General features: G+C 33.6%; 2 protein-coding genes across 3 annotated transcripts; one reads left to right on the top strand and one right to left on the bottom strand.

The window, feature by feature from the left end:
• Positions 1 to 404: 404 nt before the first annotated feature.
• On the bottom strand, positions 405 to 12,705 carry LOC107480362 (RNA cytidine acetyltransferase 1). 2 transcript variants are annotated; one of them, XM_021138873.2, is made up of 28 exons: positions 12,472 to 12,705; positions 9,646 to 9,803; positions 9,430 to 9,541; positions 9,184 to 9,275; positions 8,883 to 9,054; positions 8,661 to 8,783; positions 8,350 to 8,523; positions 8,049 to 8,159; positions 7,819 to 7,952; positions 7,640 to 7,733; positions 6,615 to 6,716; positions 6,204 to 6,340; positions 5,989 to 6,086; positions 5,679 to 5,802; positions 5,507 to 5,594; positions 5,314 to 5,413; positions 5,174 to 5,226; positions 4,591 to 4,767; positions 4,462 to 4,499; positions 3,783 to 3,876; positions 3,158 to 3,337; positions 2,971 to 3,079; positions 2,531 to 2,600; positions 2,072 to 2,219; positions 1,564 to 1,692; positions 1,330 to 1,455; positions 1,068 to 1,133; positions 405 to 936 (listed from the first exon to the last, which is right to left on the bottom strand). In XM_021138873.2, exons 3-28 carry the CDS (start codon positions 9,532 to 9,534, stop codon positions 682 to 684), a joined length of 3,099 nt encoding a protein of 1,032 aa, XP_020994532.1. In that variant the 5' UTR covers positions 9,535 to 9,541; positions 9,646 to 9,803; positions 12,472 to 12,705; the 3' UTR covers positions 405 to 681. The 2 variants fall into 2 exon arrangements, with proteins under 2 accessions (XP_020994532.1, XP_020994534.1); XM_021138875.2 differs by having other exon boundaries at positions 9,646 to 9,791.
• Positions 12,706 to 16,174: 3,469 nt separating this feature from the next.
• LOC107480358 (glucan endo-1,3-beta-glucosidase 8-like) lies at positions 16,175 to 18,319 on the top strand. Its single transcript, XM_021136970.2, has 2 exons — positions 16,175 to 16,714; positions 17,061 to 18,319. The coding sequence occupies exons 1-2, from the start codon at positions 16,338 to 16,340 to the stop codon at positions 18,169 to 18,171; spliced, it is 1,488 nt and encodes a 495-aa protein (XP_020992629.1). The 5' UTR covers positions 16,175 to 16,337; the 3' UTR covers positions 18,172 to 18,319.
• Positions 18,320 to 19,689: the final 1,370 nt, after the last annotated feature.

Genomic DNA, 19,689 nt, shown 5'->3' with positions numbered 1-19,689 from the left:
GTCTTTTTTCTTTTAATGGACGTTGAAATAAGTCTTTAATCCTGATCTTTAGTTGATGTTTGTAACACCATACTTTAAGAGTTATATGACTTATATCCCACCTATCCAAACAACTGGTTACTAGTTCTTGAAAAATTAGAGCAACTTTATTATTTTTTGGTGGAACATGCTCAAGAAGGATTATACTGACTACGGAAAATCCTTTTTTTTTCGATAAATATAATTTCGCACTTTACAGATGCGAATAATAAAATTTCAAGATGGCACTCGCGCAAATTGGAAGAACAGAATAATTTTTAAACTACAGCAACTAGTGCTTTTCGCAAGAGTCTACATTATGGTGTACCCTTTTGATGATATACTAATACCCTTTATAATTGAATTTCAAATTCCGACCACCACAATTTCGAATATAACGTGAGACCAATTTAATCACCTGTGATCATTTTAATGTGTAAATTACAAAACTGGCAATTGCCTCCTACTGTCCTACATGGTCCACATGGCCATGCTCTGTAGCTAAGCTATACAAGAAAATGGGCTGGTACATGCATTCATATGATAGCTTCTAGCGAGGTCAAAAATTTTCCTGCATCTTCAACTTTGCATTATACAACACTCTTTTGACTGTGACGCAAACGATCAGTCAACTAACAGGTTTAACTTTGATTCTCCTCAAAGTCAAGTCCTTTTCCTTTTGCTTGATTTATTGCTGTGTTTGTCTTTTTCCCGCTTTTTGTCAGTCTTATGGCTTCTCTTCTCTTTTTCGGGTTTGACAACACTCTTACTGGATTTCACGCTAACAAGTCCGCCAGTGGGTATCTTTCCACCATTATTTTGTAACAAATTCTCAAGGCCGGATTCTCCATCTTGAATGGCATACTGTTGGATCATTTCAGGAGCAAAAAGTGCTTCTGTTTTTGACTTCATGTCATCCTATCCAGTAATAATAGTCACGCAGGAGTTCAGAGCTACTTCAAATGGGAGGTTGGAGAAAGGAGCTATGGCCGTATGGGGATCCACACAAGAATATTCAACAGAATAAAGCAAATGAGAAACAAGCATACCTCAACTTGTTTAGCTGCATTATTTAGATCTTCATCCACAGAGACACTATGAGGTTCCATAACAATCTGGGGGCAAAAACAGATGAAGGGTAAAAATGAAAAAGTAGGCACATTAGTGAGACATGCAAAGGAGAACCAAATATTAGGAAACTTTATACACAGCAGCACACATATATGACGAGTTCACTGACCAATTTGTGAAGAATTCTTCTGAAAGAATAAAGCTATGGAATAGACAAGGTAACATTATCAATAAGCTTACCTCTTTCAGTCGGGGCAAGGTTGATTCGATCTCCTTGGATGCAAGACCATATAAATATTTGTAAAACTTCTTCATAACCTTTATAAATAAAGACAATATTTGTTGCCTTTCCAACTTCATTTGTTCCTATTAAATGAGAAGGGTACTTACATATACAAGCCATAAGGTGCCAACTAGTCATCTTAGTGATATTTCAACTTTCATCTAAAGAAATCAGTAAGTAAATAAACAAACCTCAATGTATGAAATGTTCTGGTTCTGCAGTCCAATGCACAGTAACACAGAAGCCTGGGCATATGACAATGTAACTGGAATCTTTTCTTGGAAGAACAGATGTGTAATGGTGGGAACAATATCTAAAATCTGTCCAACAAGGAGGGTCAAGATATACTTAAAAGCACTCCAAATCATATAGACAGGTGTTGAGAATCGTACGTATTGGCAGAGTGAATTGATCATATAATATATCAGATATTCAGCAGTATGTATATGGGGCACAAAATTTGATCTTAGGCGACCTCCTCGAAACTCCCATTCACTTATTCATTTCTTAAGCATTATTTTACTTAAGGTGTTTTTCATGTGCACAAAATGAAATTCTACTTCAAAAAGGGAAATCACTGTGGACATCATCAGGGGAAAATTTTGTTCTTTGTGAAGAACCTCTTTAATCTCCGAATACAGAATTGAACATATCAAGGCACCACTTGGAAATTCTGGTCAGTAATATATGAGATCTTACCAGATGGAAGTCAGCTAGATTTTCAACATAAGCCTCCAGTCGCTTCATATCATGTGGTGATAGATATTCTCTAACAGATCCCAAATATTTATCAGAATTGGTCTTCCAAGGTTCTTGGTCCATGAAATTGATTTTTGGATCTATGACGCTGGATGCATTATCACAATATGAATAGAATAAGTATTTCAATGATGGCGATAAATATCAGGGGAGAAGAACCCATTGAGTTCAATGCACTCTAAATTTTAGTTGATGAGTATGTTATGCAACAGTCTTAGAAGTTTACGAAAAGCATAGGAAAATGAATCGCTTGACTTCCTTTCAATATCCAGGATCAAAAGTATTAACTGTTGAGTAAAAGCATCTATATAATTTTATATCTTAAAATTTTCATGGGGGAAATATCACATCAATGTTGCAAATTGAGAATGGAAAAAGATGTAAATTCCTAATACTAACCTCAGAGCAAGCTTGTATTCCATACCACGAAAAGTGGAAGCCAGAAGTCTTGTAAATCTTTGCTTAAAATCTACAAACAAAAATCATATAAAAATTAACAAAGTTAATGATCAATATTGAATGCAAATCATATAGCATACTTTCTTGAATAATCTCTTCCAAGAGCTTAAACTATTGCGTAAGGGTACATAAATGGCTTTATATTCAGCACCCTCCCTCCCCAACACACGGGCACAAGCATCTTATAAACTTAAAAAAGTGCGGGCTATGCACAGACCTATACCATGCTATATTATAGTAAAATTTAACTTTTATTTAGAAAATTGGGTGTAACAATGATTGAACTGTAAACCCCATAACAATAGAAACTTATGCAATGTCATGAATAGGCAAAGACACATAAATGGCTCTATATCCAGCACAAAGGAAGATGAACTCACCTTCATAAAATGGACCAAAAAAACCCCATTGATTTGATCCATCAACTTCAATTTCATCATTGTTCAAAGGTTTCAGGATCATGCACGTATGCTCACCAGTCACCGCATTCTATAAAGTAAACATATGTCATCCGTAAAATAAATTTCATTATTATTGTCTGCTGCCTAAGAAAAACTAAATCTTAACTGGAATCTGGCCAATGTAGAACGGAGCAAATGCATGCTTTCTCCAAAAGCGAAAAAGGTCCAAGGTTAACCCAAATGAGACGCCAATGTAATGGAGCTTCTCTGGGCGTCTTTCACGCAGATGTACCAGCAAATGAGGAAGATTTGTTCTAGGTTTTATATTTTCTTCGAGTAACGAAACCTGTATTGATTATCATCATATCATTAGAAAGGCTAAGCATATAGAAACATAAAGAGAAATTGATAAACTCAAGCAAAAACAATAACAAATCAAATTAAATCTGCCATTTTTGCTCCAGTTGCTGCCAGTCAACCGTATGTTTTAACTCAGATACCAAACATTACCCTAATGTTTATTATAGGAAGCAATTAAGAAGGCCAGGATACATAAGCAAGGACCTGATCGAAAGTACTTAATAATGAGTATTTCTTTACTATCTCTAACTATGAAATGATTTAGTAATATCCTGAAAACAAGTATCAGCAACTAATTGAAGCTTTCGCACTAGTAGTGGGCCTATAAAAGACTCCGGATAGCTCCAATATCCCCCTATGGCATAAATTAACTTCTGATAAAGAAATGAACAGAACTAATCTGTACATATTGGAGTTCAGCAGAAATATACCTTCTCTGCAGCTTCTGTAACTCTAACTTGTGGAGCTTGCACTTCATCTTCAACATCGATCTCAGAGATAGGAGTAAGTTGTCCTTCATAGTAACTGTAAAAAGTAGGCAATGCAAATGATCAATTGAATCTACATTAAATATTTTCACATATTTTATATATAAGACTAAAACGAGTGCCCTGGCCCCTGAGACAACATCTTTCAAAGCAGAGTATCAATGTACTGGATCTGGATGGTCCCTAAAAAAGGCTAAATCATTTTCCCTGGTGGACCCATGCTTAAGGCTAGAAGCTTATCCCATAAAGCTGCTCTCACCACTGGAAACTCTAATCAGCAGGCCCCATTCCAAGGCAACACCTTAGACTAAAAAAAATGGTAATTTGATGGAGAAGTGTAATTAAAACAACACGAATAATATTTTCATAATTATATTACTGCACCATTTAATACAATCCTAATTATAAGAGATATCAGCACCTACATTAGCTCTTGATTAGAATAATAATTGACTGGAGGCAGCAGCAACATATTTTCAACTACACAGTTGAACCAAGGCACACTAAAACCAAATAGATGTAAAAATAAACTTTTGAAGAACGCTTTAAGAAAGTTAAAAAGAATAAGGAAAAGAAGGCTAAAGTGAACATCAATTGAAGCAAGGAGTCAATCTGCTCTCACCGTATTAAAAGGTCAACTGCTTGTGAACCATATCCAAGCTGTAAAAGAAAGATAATGAAACGTAAGAGGGTATCACGCCTTTGGAGAATCAGGTTAGTAACAGAAAGATATGCCTTAATACAGAATTACCCTCATGGCACTTGGGTGTGTAGCAATTCGTACAATACGAGCACCAGAAAGTGAGGGGAAAACTGTATCACGAAATTGCTCACAGAATTTCCATGGAATTTGATCCCCAAAAGGCTGATGACCATCACTCAAGCTTTTGATTGCTGAATGGCGAGATATTTGCCCCTCAAGACAGACCTGTAAGCTATGAATGTCAGAAATCACAACAAATGGACATGCAAGCTAAACAGAAATAGGAGGATAAACATAACAAGAAATTATACTAAAACTAACACCAAGTAACTGTTGGTACACAGTAATACAACCCTCAAAGAATCACAGCCATTTGCTAATGCTTGTAGCTACACAGTTTTTACCCGTCACAATCAAGCAAGAACAACAGTTTAAGCTAAACAAATGAAACTTCACACATTGATATTAGAACTTCATAGTTCGTATAGTATATCAGTTATCACACATGTTAATCTGACGAGAGGCAAAGAGCATATAAGGAGAAAATTGCAGATCCTAAGGTTATGTCAAAACAGACCATGTGAAGAAATGTAACAAAAAGACAAGGATAATTTATGCCAACGATGCAAACCTGGATGACACACAAGATATCAGGAAGTTGATTCTTTGATTCGTCAACAGGTCCTGTAATTCGAATAGTAGTATATATCTAGTTCAAGCCACATCAATTTAAACACAGGAAAAAATAACTAGAAAGGAAAGCAAATCTACCAAGTAATACAAATAAGTGGTGTGCTGGAGCATCTGCCATCAGCTGCAAATCATTTGGAGAATTTTTGTAATGTGAAGCAACATACAAGGCCATCATTCGCTGCAAGAATATCAATATATTAGTACAGCAAATAAATACAGACATAATTATTTATCATTCCAGCCAAAATCATCAGATAATTCTGGTTTTTACCTGCAAAAACAATTCACTATCTTTATGGTAGGAAAAGAGGGTGTCCCGATTAACATAGTATAGATCACACTCACTGGGTGGAGGTAACCTAATTGCAAAACGAAGAACCATAAACAGAGGAAAAAAGGATGGTCCAAGTTTCCAATATGATATGAAAAACACTGGATATAACCTGCTAAGATTAGGGATGGCACTTGAAACATCTAAGCATAGTAGAGTGTTAAGCCAGTTCTCTATGGGATCCCCAGAAGCATATCTGATGGACTCATTCAGTTCTATTTTCTTAAATAGAGAACCTGAAAGATAGAACTAATAATTCAGCAATAACAAGCATGCACTTCTAAAAATTTAAGTATAACAGTCAGTAACAGTTGTTGAAAAGCAATCTTGATCCCCTTCAACTGCACCAAATTTCTCAGCATAAAATGGCATGCATATTATATATTTAAAATTGATTAATAAAAGCTAGAAGCACTAAGTACCAGAACCAGATCCCTCCGTGCTCTTGGAAGATACATGGCTTTGCTCTTCTAGTTGGTGCAGAAGTTTTAGCGATAATGAACGCCCAGTGCCTTCATAACTATCCATGAGTTTAAAGAGAAATAAGTCTCCCCATAATTAAGTCACATCAGAAGTCAGCTCTATAAACAATAGGCACAGCAAACTTCATTAAATGAAAATGAAAAACAAGGCATACCCATTAACTGTCGATGACAGGAAGACAAGGTATGGCCCGAGCAAAGACTTCACAAGCGGCAGTGGAATGGCAGCTGCTTCATCAATAACCAATAATTCAACTTGAGAAAGCTTTTGATGCTCGTGTGGGAGTATATACTGAAAACCATTTAGATGAAAACACAAGTTCAGAATCATGTTTACAATTTCTTTATATATAAAAGAAGATTACCATTAGGGCTGTGTGAGGAATAATACAATATAACGGTAGGATAAAAGATATCCCTTACAAGAGACAAAAAAAAAAGGAAAGAAGATATCAATGTAGCATACACATCCACATTTATACTTATAGCATTACGTAAACATTAAGTTTCCTTAACATCAAGACATTTATTAACGTAAAAGCATCTGCATTACAAAAAAAATTTACCTGAATTGTTTGTCTATGATGCTTGTAAATGTTAATCCTTACAGTGGTAGCTTTCTTGAATTCAGGATTTGCGCTTTGCACCACATCAAAATCAATGTGTTCCTGTTTACATAGGAAAGAGCAGCACTTTTGAATTTAATCAAGCTTTTATACACAAACCAACCGAAAGGCAAGAGGTTGGGGATTCAAATACTATAAACACTTTTTAGGAACATTCTATTCTCACTCACTCCTATTCCCCAAAAACATAAAGTTAAAAGGAGATAATAATATGCAAAATCCATGTGAAGTGATCAATCATTTGGTATCCTATTGACTAGAAAAGTAAACAGGTAGGTACACTTATAATATGAATGTGGAAACTTTAATATTTTCCTTGGTCTTCAAATGTATTGCTTGGAATGGAATTTAATAGGAAAGTTTCTTACATTTTTTTGGGAAAGAGAGAAAAAACAAATAAGTGGCAAATAAGCACGCCATAACACTCGGTATAGGGAATAATTTCAGACATAAATAATACATATTATTAAGAGATTTCACTATGTATAGTTGAAAGGATATGTTTTCCATCTCCATTACTTACCTAAATTGACTAATTATATGCACATGTTTTTGGTCAGACTATCAACACACCATTATCTATTCTCACTTGTACATATTAGTTCACGCTTTCCCTATTTCTCTTCTGTTCTCTTCAATATACTCATTTTTAAGATGAGAAGATCCCTTGATTTCTTCTTGGAAAGCAAAATAATATTCTCTTTATTGCAAAGTTTTCCTAGACAACCATTTGAATAAGAAAGTACATGTAGTCCAGAAGTTGATATTTAGCAATTAAGAGATGTCGGATGAACCGTTAGGATATCCAACATAAATTAAAATGTACAAGAAAGGTACTTAGGAGTTAGGACGCCAGTCCATTACCTAAATCTAACTGCCCATTTGCCATCAGTGCAGATTTTGCAACTTGTTTCTTACTAAAGCAATGAATAATGATAACAGCTGTAAGTGAAGAGAACTAGTACCTTGTACTCGAGTGCCTCAAAACCTTTGCATATAAATTCAAACAAGGTTTTCAAGTTCTCTGGGCTTGGTGCAGTTACAAAGATATTTGAATACCTACATAGGTAATCTTACAATCAGATCCAAACAAAGCCAATATAAATGAGCAATAACTATATCTATAAGCATCAAAAGCACATACCCCACAGCAACAGCTCCAGCAATTGATAAACCAAGAGCAGCTGATTTCCCACGACCACGAGCAGCCAACAATGCAACAGTGCTACGAAGTGTCTTGTCCAGAACTGCGTCCAGAAATGTGATGACAGCTTTTCCCTATTACCAAAAACCATGTAAAGCTTGCATCCACCATAGAGGAAAAACTACTGTGATTAACCATGGTAGACAATCCAAGGTTGAGTTAAAACAAACCTGGTCCAATGTGCAACACTTCTTAATCAACGGTCCAACCGGAAAATCTTCATTGAGTTGTTCTTTAAGGTTTTTCAGGTCCTGCTCTGCTTCTGAGAGTCCCTCGGAGTCCTGAAACATCAATTTAGAGGCACAAAATTAGATAGTTAATAGTTTTAGTTGGCAGCCAAAAAAGGAGAGCAGAAGAAAAGAGCACATGGTAAATTAAATGCTTTTGGCAACATCATAATAAAAATTTCTCAAAATACACAGAGCACAGAAACAAAAAGGAAACAGATAGTTATAGATGATATGATAGTACCTCCTTAACAGTAACTGGGCTAATAGACCTAATATGAGATGAAATTGGTAGTACATTCAACTCATCGTCCATGACCACACAAGCCTTGCAAGAAGCAAATGATAATAAAAAACGCTCATTAAAGCGCCCAGTAGCTTCAGAGTGAGATTCAGTCCGGAATCTATCATGGACATCCTGCAACGAGTGAACAACAGAAAATTTGCATTTTGTATGACTTAACAAAAAAGTAGATGTTTAAAATTCAAAATAAAAACAAAAAGAATAAAAGAAAAAGTACTTAAACATCAATTCTGATGAATCTGTGTTCATACCATCACCATGGTGTAGAGACTGGTAAGTGACGATAATGAACGAAGCAGCAGAACAATTAACCCTCCTCCCTCAACTGTTTCTATTGTTCTTGCTAGGAGATTAGGTGTCAATGCCTCAAAATCCTAAAAGGAAAGACAATGGCAAAATTGATGTATCTCAGTGGGAAAAAAAAAAGAGACAAGGGAAAAAAACAAAGAAAATTAATAGGAAGCATAAGATACCTGGAGTATACACATTCCGAAAGTATTCCCGAGAATTCTTTCGGAATCCTTGTATAAACAATAAGTTAAACCCGTACTCTCTAAAAACAACGAAAAAGGATCAACTTTCTCAGGATCCAAAAGCCCCTTATGCATCAATTTCTTAACCTGCTTAGCACGTTTCTTCCTATGACTGCATTCACAATGATGATAATCATGTTAAAACCATGTCTACAACAACTCAAACAGAACATATACACTGGATTTACCACAACTAAATCGCATAAAAACAAAACCAAGGCATCAATTATATATGCAGAACCTGCTGAGTTCAAGTTTGTCCTTGTAACACCATAAAACAGTTGGCCTGGATTTGATTTGGGCCTTACTAAGCATGTAGTGAAGATTCACAATCTGCACATATTCGAGACTGTGTTTAGAGCTCAAAAGAAGGAATGCAATGCCTTCTAATTTCCTTCACAGTATAAAATTAAGCTTCCAAAACCGTTTAAAATTCTACAGAACCTATCACTGCACTACAGAAGGAAATGGCGTGTGTAATAGAGACCTGGTCACGTGACTTGTCGCCGATGATGACGAACATGGACCTGTGCCTTGTTTTGACGCCATTCTCTATGAGATTTCTGATTCGTTCGTCCACTTTCTTCCTCATCTCTTCTCTGCAGCGAAATTGAAGTTTTCAAATGGGTGATTAGCTCGCAAGGAGAGAGAGAGAGAGAGAGAAATAGCATACAAGAGATTACGATAGGAAGCAACACCGCACCTGACTAAATAGACGGTGGAGACAGCGGTGGCACACAGTGGCGTGCGTCGACGGCAGAAAGTGTGTTGAGGAATGAGGAATGAGGAACGTTGAATATGTCAGTTGGGTATTAGGGTTTATGGAGGGGTTAGCTTCGGTTTTTTCATCTATAATAAAAACTAACAAAAATAAAAGTTAAAATTAAAATAAAATAAGACTAATAGTCATCTCTCATTCTCTTGGGCTGCATAAAATAAGACTAATAGTCATCTCTTGGGATAGAATATCACTGAGACGTAGACAAAAGACAATAAGATAAAGACACTAAATTATTTTTTGTGTATTGTGTTCGAATATTATGTACAAAATACTAATGTAATATCCAATCTTACATTTGGATATACAGGGACAGACTAAAATATCATATAAAATGACTAAAATAGCCATGTAATTCCACATCAAGTACAAACTAATTTAATAGAAAATAAGAGTACATAGGAATACAAACAGAACTTGAAAAAAAATATTTGGAGAGACCAAAAATTTTAATAAAATAATATATAATAATATTTATATTAAAATAAAATTTATAAATAAAAAATAAATCAAAGTTTGATTAATAAAAAATTTGTTTAAGTTAATAAGTCAAATTAATTTTAAATAAAAAATCAGTTTTGAAAAAAAAAATCAGTTTTTACATGGAAGAAGAATTAGTTTTTGCATATAAAAATTATTTTTATTTAGAAAACCAATTTTTTTATTTAAAAACTGATTTTTCTTTAAATTATATAAAATCAATTACAACTTATAAATTACTTTTTAGCATTTTAAAAGATCAATTTTACCTTTGATAATATTTATCTTTCAAAAGTTTTAAGACTAATTATTTTTGTTATTATTTTTATTACAAATCAAATAATATAATATAAGGTTAAAATGGTATTGAAGTAAGAACGATAAAAAAGAAAAAATTATCTAGTCCAATAAAAAATTCTACAAAAAAAAGAGTACCTAAAAAAAGAAAGAAGGAGAACCAGTATCTTTGAGAACAATGCAATAGAAAAAATAAGAAGGGGTAATAGTGGAATAATAAAAAGTATCTATGAACACAAAAGTATAAAAAAACTGTCTCAGAGACAATGTGTTCAGTGTCCATGTTTCTGCTTTCCAAACACATTTTAAACATGTATTGTCTATGTCTCTATGTCCTATCTCCGAAAACAAACGCTACCTCGAGGTTTTCTTTTAAAATATATTTTTTATTTACTAAAATATACCATTTGACATTTGTAGCATTTTTACCAAAATTTATTATATCTCTTATTTCGTTTATCTACGTATCTCGTTTACAGTTGTTACACATCATATATACAGACGTCACCACGAGTACAAATATAATATGGTGTATTGTGCCCAAGGTTTAGAAAACCGGACCGGTTTTTAATTACTGATTCACTAATTCATTAGTTCAACCATGGTTCAATCGAAAAAACCTTTTTATAATAAACACCTGTTTCTATAAAAATTCAATGAATAAAGCAACTAGTTCTAAACGCTCTTCTTCTACACTTTTTTACTTCAAGAGGGGATCATAAACATCTGGTTCTATAAATAAACAAACTACAATGATATGCAATGCCAAAAATAGGCCAATGATAAAATAATAAAGGGTTTCTCTCTTCAATTCTATGTTCAAGCTTGTAGCATACCAGAATCAACAGAATTATACGGTTAAAATAGTCTTCCTTCTTAATTCTTATATACCTCAAAGAATTTCGTACAAAATGAAAATTGTACACAACACACAGCTTTAAAACAAAAACAAAACAACACTCAGAAATCAATCACCTCTTCTAAACACAGCCTTAAAACAAAACAGAACAACATTCAGAGTATGAGCATTAATCACATAAAATTGATTTCTGAAACAACAAAAACAGCAGAACAACATTCAGAGTTTGAGCATTGATAACAAAAAATTAATTTCTGAAACAAAACAAACACTGCAAAACCAACAGAACAGCATTTAGAGTTTGAGCATTGATCACAAAAAATTAATTTCTAAAACAAAACAAACAATCAACAAAACAATGAAAACAGAATTTTTTTTTCTTCAGAAGAAGAAAACAACGAAAACATGAAGCATATAATAAATCAATGATTACCAATATCCAGCAAGAATCTCAAAGACAACAATAAATACGCAACAATTTAGCAAATAAACAAGAACAATACCTAAATAGAAAATCCAACAAATTAAATCACAGAAACCTAACAATTTAGCAAATTAAAACAACAGCAGCCCAACAATTTAGCAAATTATCAACTTAACAAGTTCAAGAACAGAGAATCACAACAAAAATAAAATAAAATAAAAATAACAGAAGAACAACAGAACAACAACACAAGAACAATTAGCAAATTAACAAGTTCTCACAAGAACACTAATGCAAGTGGAATCATCATGCTAATATGTTTTCAACAAAGATGCTATTTGTGCAGCTAAAATTTCCGATCCAATTATTCTAATTTTACATGCAATCAACTTACTAAGTTTCTAAAAGCCAGAAATGATAAAAACCAACCCGAAATATGGTTAAAGCATTTCATCAAACATGTTGAGTGCGGTAAATTTGAAACGAAATAAGAGAATTCAAAGCTTAGTATGAATGTGATAGAGAAGAGAACATAACTATTGTATACTTTAATTCAGTTTATGAAAAAAATCCAGACCACTGCCAAATCAAATAGTTACTTATTGTAATAGAAATAAGAAGTTGCAGAGTTTGAAGCAGAGTATTGGGGTTGTGTGAGTGTATTGTCTGGTGGTGGGTTTAGGAAACTCACGGCGGCGACAAAAGAGAGCAGTTCGACGGCTAGGTGGAGCGCGCGGGTTGGTCGAACAGTTTGAAGCAGGGCAACGTGGCTTCCAGACGAACGCGAACCCAAACGGTGAACGACAAGTGAACGCCGAGCAAACTTGAACGGCGAAGAACGCGAACGAAGACGACGGCTGAACGAAGTCGCGAACGTTAACGGCAACCAACGGCGGCGGAAGCGCGGCTGAGCAGACAAAGACGACGGACGACAAAGACGACGGACGCCGAGATCGAGGAAGCAGCTGCGATCGGTGACAGCGAACGGGGGTTGAAGACTTGGAGCACGAGGGAAGCTAGATACACGGACGGACGGCGGCAGTATGCCACTCCTTGCGGCGGCGGTGGTGTAGGCTTACAGTGCTAGGGTTTTTTGGGTGAGTTTCTGTCAATGAAAGAAAGGGAGGGAGAAAGGGAGAAAGAAACGAAGGAGCTTCAGAACCAAGAGTTAAAGTAAGCAAATTTGGCAAAAACGACGCCGTTTTTTCTAAACCGGTCGGTTCACTGCCCGGTTCAACCGGTTGGAAACCGGCCGGTTCGATAGTTCTTCTCTGCTTTTTAGAAAAATGGTTTTAGGGGGCAAACCAGACCGTAATTATTGCTGGTTCACAATTAGACCAGTCGAATTGGCCGGTTCGGTCCGGTTTTTAATTGTGCCTTATCTCGTTTACGGTATAAACAAAATATATGCAATATTATTTCATTTACACGATAAAGGAGATAAGGCTAAACGCAGCCTATATATATACAATTCGTTTATAGTACCTAGGGGTGGAAAAAGGCCAGACGGCCTGCCAGGGCCTGCAGCCTGGCCTGTATTTGGCCTGACCTGGCCTGGCCTGTTATAAAATAGGTACAGGCCCAGGCTCTTTTAAAAGCCTTACTATATTAATAGGCCAGCCCCAAACTCACTAATTAGCCTTATAGGCCTGTCAGGCCTGCTTGGGCTTGTTAAAATATAATTAAATATATAAATAACCTTTTAACAGGCTTCAGGCCAGGCCAGGCTGAATAACAGGCTAAGCCTAGTACTTTATAAAGAGCCTATAGCAGGCTGCAGGCTAGGCTCAGGCCAATCAACTGTATGACAGGCCAGGCCTGTTAAGAGCAAAGCCTGGCCTGGTCTGACCTGTTTCCACCCCTAATTAGTACCCTTTCGATAGGTTTTTCATCCATTTTTTCAACTTTCCTCCAACTTTTACCCTCTTCTAACTATATTATCGACTTACTTGGTGAGCATGGCGCGCACAAATGCACATGATCTGGACATCAACCGACTAAACGCAACATGGCACATCGCGTGGCAGTTGATTTCAAGGTTAGTGTTGTTTTCTTTCTGTTTATGTTAGAGCATGTATGTGTAGCCATACTTAGGGTATTTTTATAAAACTAATATACAACACATGTTTGCTAGATTAATATATTGTTATGAAAGGTTGATAGAGTATGATTTTAGGTATTAGTTAAATTAATTTCTTAAGTAAATGTTTTTAATTTTTTTATTTAAAGTAAGTTATTAGGTAGATGTTGAGTGATTAAGTTATTAATTATTTAATTAAATGTCATTATTTAAGTTAATTTATTAACTAGATGTTTATTAGTTTAGTTATAAATTATTTAAGCCAATGTTTTTTATTTAAATCAATTTATTAATTACATGTTTATTGATTTAGTTATTAACTACATGTTTATTAATATTGCCGGCAGTGCACATAATACTTTAATCGATTCGATTCCACAACTCGGTACTCAACATTTCTATGAATTCCATAATTTTTCTCTTGCATTACTGCATATCTACTTCTGAATTTGTGACCAACTCAAAACTCCACACCACCGTCTAAGTTGTAGTTGCCTTCACTTATGTTGGAAAATGGAGTTTTCTCATGCATCGCGTCCAGATCCAATGTCTAATAGTGACTGGATACAATTGATAAGGCCGAAATTGGCTACGGGACGGACAAAAGATACTAAACTGATGGCTTGACCGTCATCTCTGGACTCTGGTACAAACTCGTCCTCCTCCTCATCTTCAGAAGAACTAATGTCGTTGTTATCCGTAACATACTCCTCATCAGAGTCCTCACTATCAACGTCCATGTCTTTCACTGGACTAGCAACGTGTAGTGGTGGTGGTGCGAGAGGAGGGTCGTCCTGCACAAAATCCGACTAGTCAGATCTGTTGCCACCGACATCACCTACCTCCAAAGAAAATTCTATCACTTATTCCGTCATGATTCTCCCATGGATGCCAAACATGAGACGCTCATGCTCGTCGCTATGGAGTCAAAACAAACGAAACCGATACCCCACCCTATCGATCTCTTTTCTCCCGCGACCACCAAATACCCAATATCAGACTCTTCAGTTCCGACAATAAACTTACTCGTCAGGTACACAATAGAATGGGATTCTCGCACTCAAATATCGCACCAGTATCACTATTTTTCATATAGCAATTGGGATATACACTTATAACCACATATCCACTACCACTAGACATTTTGGCTTATTTTGGAGAATAAAAAGGGTTGCACATCCTTTTGTAGCTGCTGAAAATTTATCCGAACATATCTCGTTTACACTATAAACATTATATATATTCACGTATTTCGTTTGCAATGTAAACGAAATAAGAATATACGTATTTTATTTACACTGTAAACAAAATATACATATTTTTTCTCTTAAACGAGATAAGAGATACAATGAATTTTGGTAGAAATATTATAAATTGTATCTTTTGATAAATAAAATATTTATTTTATTTTACACTATAAATAAAATATACATATTTTTTCTCTTAAACGAAATAAGAGATACAATAAATTTTGGTAAAAATATTATAAATTGTATCTTTTGGTAAATAAAGTATTTATTTTATTTATTTAAAAAAGATTCCATCATGTCTTAACTTTCTTTTTCAAAGTTTTTTAGTATTTTTTTTTTCAATTTTGAGCATTTGTTTTTGAATAAAAACTGATGTGTAGTTGTTAAAATTAGTAATTAAAAATTATTAAATAATTTAAATAGTTTAATTAAATTATCATATAACAATTCTCAACTATGACTTTATACAAAAATAACTATGAGCTTCTACCTTTTTTAATTATTACCTTATAACTTGAATAAAAAAAATAATTATTTTTAATACTACCGTCTGTTTTCTTTTAACGATTGTTATGAGCCCAGCAACTAAATTAGTAAATTAATATTATAACAAAACTGTACTTTTATTTTTTATCACATAAAAAGATGTGTAGTTTCTTTAACACCCTTGTAAATATATAACATCGTTTTAAAACTTATTTAATGATTTAACGTTGGTTCTTAAAATCTTCTTCTTCTTTTTTTATAATTGTTAATAAAATCTATTGACGAAATCTTTGTTTTACTTGAAAATAATAAGTAATTAAAACTAACATGAACAGAAAATCACAAATATGAAACGTTATTGGTTATGTTTATTTTATTTTGTAAGATTGTTTGATGGTAACTTTCCTTCAGCATATCTTTACTTTTTTTTACTTTTATATGACAAAAAGACATTTTTAAAGATGTTACATTCTAATGTTTTCAATATTACAGCTTATGGGACTATTTGTGGACGATTTGACATGACACCCACAATTAGAAAATCAGTTACATAGTTATCTAATTAACCAGTACTCTATGTGCTTTATTTAGACATTAACATAGTAATCATACAAGAGAACCCAAATTTGGCACAAATGTTATTGATCATTCAATTTCTAAAGTCAAGTTACTCCTACAAAAGAAGTTATCATTCTCGTTACTTTGACTAATATCTACTATACTTTAGTTGCAGGTTCAACAATGGCTCTACCCAAGTTCCTCATGTGGCCATTTTTTTTGATATGGTTGTTTCTGGTTCATTGCCAACTACATCATGTGGAAGGGGAACCAGAACCAGAGGCAGTACCAGGTCTCGGTATCAATTGGGGTTTACTTGCAACTCACCCCATAAATCCTCCCATTGTAGTGAATATGTTGAAGGACAACGGCATAAAAAAGGCCAAGATCTTCGACACGGATCCTTGGGTTGTGAGTGCTTTCACTGGCTCAAACATTGAACTCATGGTTGGAATTCCCAATGACCAACTCAGGAAACTAGCTAGAGATGCCAATTATGCTCAAGACTGGGTTAAAAATAATGTCACAAAATTCGTTTATAACGGAGGGGTCAACATCAGGTATACTAATAATTACATTTTTAATATTTTATTCCATAACCATAGTTTTTGTCAAAGATTTATGACTATAACTAATAAAACTGAAAGAGTATATAAAAAGTGCAAAGATACAGAACATTTTTTTTATTGATTAAAATTTATGATGAAGATAACACTAAATATATACAGAGTATTTATCTATGAAAAATAATATAATAAAGAGTAAAATTATAATTAAATTTATATATTCTGTTGAGTTGAATTTGTAGATCGTGAAATTTTTTTTATTGTTGTTATGAACTAAGGTGAAAAAATGATTTAATAATAACTTTCTAGCTATTGCTCATATAACAATATGGTGATGCAGATATGTATCTGTTGGAAATGAACCATTCTTGAGAAGTTACAATGGTTCATTCGTGAATATCACATTTCCAGCAATGCAAAATGTTCAAAATGCTATTGACAAGGCTGGTTATGGAGACAAGATCAAGGTGACAACGGCATTGAATGCCGATGTGTACGAGTCTAAGACAGACAAGCCATCCGACGGCGAGTTTCGTCCGGATGTGTATCATGCTATTAAGGAAATTGTGCAGTTTCTTGATGAACATAACTCACCATTTCTTGTTAACATATACCCCTTCCTTAGTCTATATCAAAATGAAGGTTTCCCAATAGATTTCGCATTCTTTGATGGCGTGGCAAATCCAGTTACTGACAATGATAAAGAATACCACAATGTGTTTGATGCAAACTTTGATACCCTTGTTTGGTCATTGAGAAAGATTGATCACTCTAATGTGAACATAGTGATTGGAGAAATTGGATGGCCAACTGATGGTAACAAACATGGTACTCCAAGTAATGCAAAAAGGTTCTACCAAGGGTTCCTCAAGAAAATGGCTAGTAAAACAGGAACCCCGCTTCGCCCCGGGCCTATGGATGCATATCTGTTCTCTCTTTTGGACGAGGACGACAAAAGTATCGCCCCCGGAAACTTCGAACGCCATTGGGGAATTTTTCGATACGACGGGAAGCCTAAGTTTGAAGTGGATTTTTCAGGTAACGGAGAAAATAAAATGCCTGTTGAAGCTAAAGGTGTCGTCTACCAAGAGCGTAAATGGTGTGTAATCAAACCTTTTGACAAGTCCTTGAACATGAGCAGTTTGCCAGGGGCATTGAGCTATGCTTGTGCACTTGGTGATTGCACAAGCTTAGGTGCTGGTTCTTCTTGTGCAAATCAGAGTGAGGATGGGAGTGCTTCCTATGCTTTTAACTCCTACTTCCAAATAAGTGACCAAAGTGTTGAGGCATGTGATTTCAAAGGATTGGCCAAGATTGTAACAGATGACCCCACAAATGGAACTTGCTTCTTCCCTATACAAATTGAGAGCAGTGGAAACATGCTTACAACTTTACTCATCAAGGTGGGACTTTTCGCTGGTTTTTCATTGATTTTCTTGACATTTATGTAGAGGCCATAGTTTAGTTAGGCAGGAGTGGATTAGTAATAAGAGATGTCAGTAGATTGTACTTTTTAATTGATATAATTTTTCCTTCTCAACTCAACATAGAAAGATTTAATAATAAATGCTTGAAATGCCATTAGATATGTAATGTAATGTAACTATTTCAATTACCAGAGAATAATATAAGACTAGAGTGAGACCTGTGCTAGTAAATTAACGGTAGTATATAGTATATTTAAAAAAATCTTATATTATTGAAAAATTAATTAAAATGTATAAAAATTAATATTAAATTTGATATATTTTTTATTTAAAATATTTATAATATAAAAAATTTTTATATTAAAATTGTAGAGTACCCTAAACCTAATTTAAAAAATTAAAAAAATTAGTTTTAATTTTTTTAATAAATTATATATTTATACCTTTTAAAAATTTAATTACAATATAATTTAATTATGGTTAAGATAATAACTCAAATTAAAAGTAAATATTAATTAAGATGTGATACATCATAGGAAGTAATTTACATGTTTTTTTTACAGAGGATTAGATAGAATTTACCTATTTTTATTTGTTGTTTTTATTTTTGTATTTGTTTTAATTGACGGACTTAATCTTTTTATATGTTGTTTGTCCTTTTTTTTATTTTTTGTTGTTATTGAAATTGTTTCTTTCTTCTTTCTATCATATGTTCTTGCAGAGACTTTTTTTTTTGAACTGTTGACTTGTATATATTTTCTTATCTATTATTTTTTTTCTGTTTTATCTTTTTATATATGTTCTTCGTCTTCTGAAGATGTGTCTTAAATTCATTTACTTTTTTTTCTTTAATTTTTAATAATTATGTCATCTAGGTCTGATGATATTAGTGTTGATGAAGTTGGTTCCTATAATTAATGAAAAATATAAATGAGCAATATAAATGATGTTTTGAATAAATAAAAATTTTGTTGTATTGCCTATTTTATTTGTTGTAATAGGAGATTAGGCGTTGAGTTTTGGTATTTTGTATTGGAACAAATGTCTTGGTAATAGTATATTGTTGAGAGCATAGTTAAAATCATTTATTTTGACTTTAAATATAAGTGTGAAGTTGTATGATTTTTTTTAATTGGGATAGTACTTGAGTGTCATTGCTATCTTAGAGTGTAATTAGAGTTAAGGTAGTTGTACCTAATAATTTTTTTACTTCTCTATCAAATGGCACAGAAATTATTGTAGCACTTTGATCTAAAACCTTTAATTTAATTTTGAATCTATAATAATTATTGAGTTAGTAATTTATAATTTGATGAATATTTTATAATAAGTATAATTTGATAGAATTTGATGAAATTTTTTATAATTTAAATTTGTAATATTTATTTTATGTTGTAGCACAAAAACTTCATTTTTTATGAGTTTTTCTTTGGCATCTATTTATTTTTCTTCTCTTAGAGCATATAGTTTTTTAATAATATCTATAATAGTAAAAAAAAAAATTTAAGAATATTTATTGTGTGTATATATAATATATTGAAT

This window comes from Arachis duranensis, chromosome 3 (genome assembly GCF_000817695.3).
Source record: "Arachis duranensis cultivar V14167 chromosome 3, aradu.V14167.gnm2.J7QH, whole genome shotgun sequence".
NCBI classification, from domain to species: Eukaryota; Viridiplantae; Streptophyta; class Magnoliopsida; order Fabales; family Fabaceae; genus Arachis; species Arachis duranensis.
The sequence above is the reverse complement of the archived record's forward strand: the minus strand, read 5'-3'. Positions and strand labels throughout refer to the sequence as shown.

Coding starts and splice junctions, on each gene's coding strand:
- LOC107480362 (XM_021138873.2), bottom strand. CDS start 9,534: ATGAGGAAGAAAGTGGACGAACGAATCAGAAATCTCATAGAGAATGGC. Junction 7,734..7,818: donor GCTGGAGCTGTTGCTGTGGG/GTATGTGCTTTT, acceptor TTACCTATGTAG/GTATTCAAATATCTTTGTAA. Junction 3,338..3,782: donor TTACAGAAGCTGCAGAGAAG/GTATATTTCTGC, acceptor TAATCAATACAG/GTTTCGTTACTCGAAGAAAA.
- LOC107480358 (XM_021136970.2), top strand. CDS start 16,338: ATGGCTCTACCCAAGTTCCTCATGTGGCCATTTTTTTTGATATGGTTG. Junction 16,715..17,060: donor AACGGAGGGGTCAACATCAG/GTATACTAATAA, acceptor ATGGTGATGCAG/ATATGTATCTGTTGGAAATG.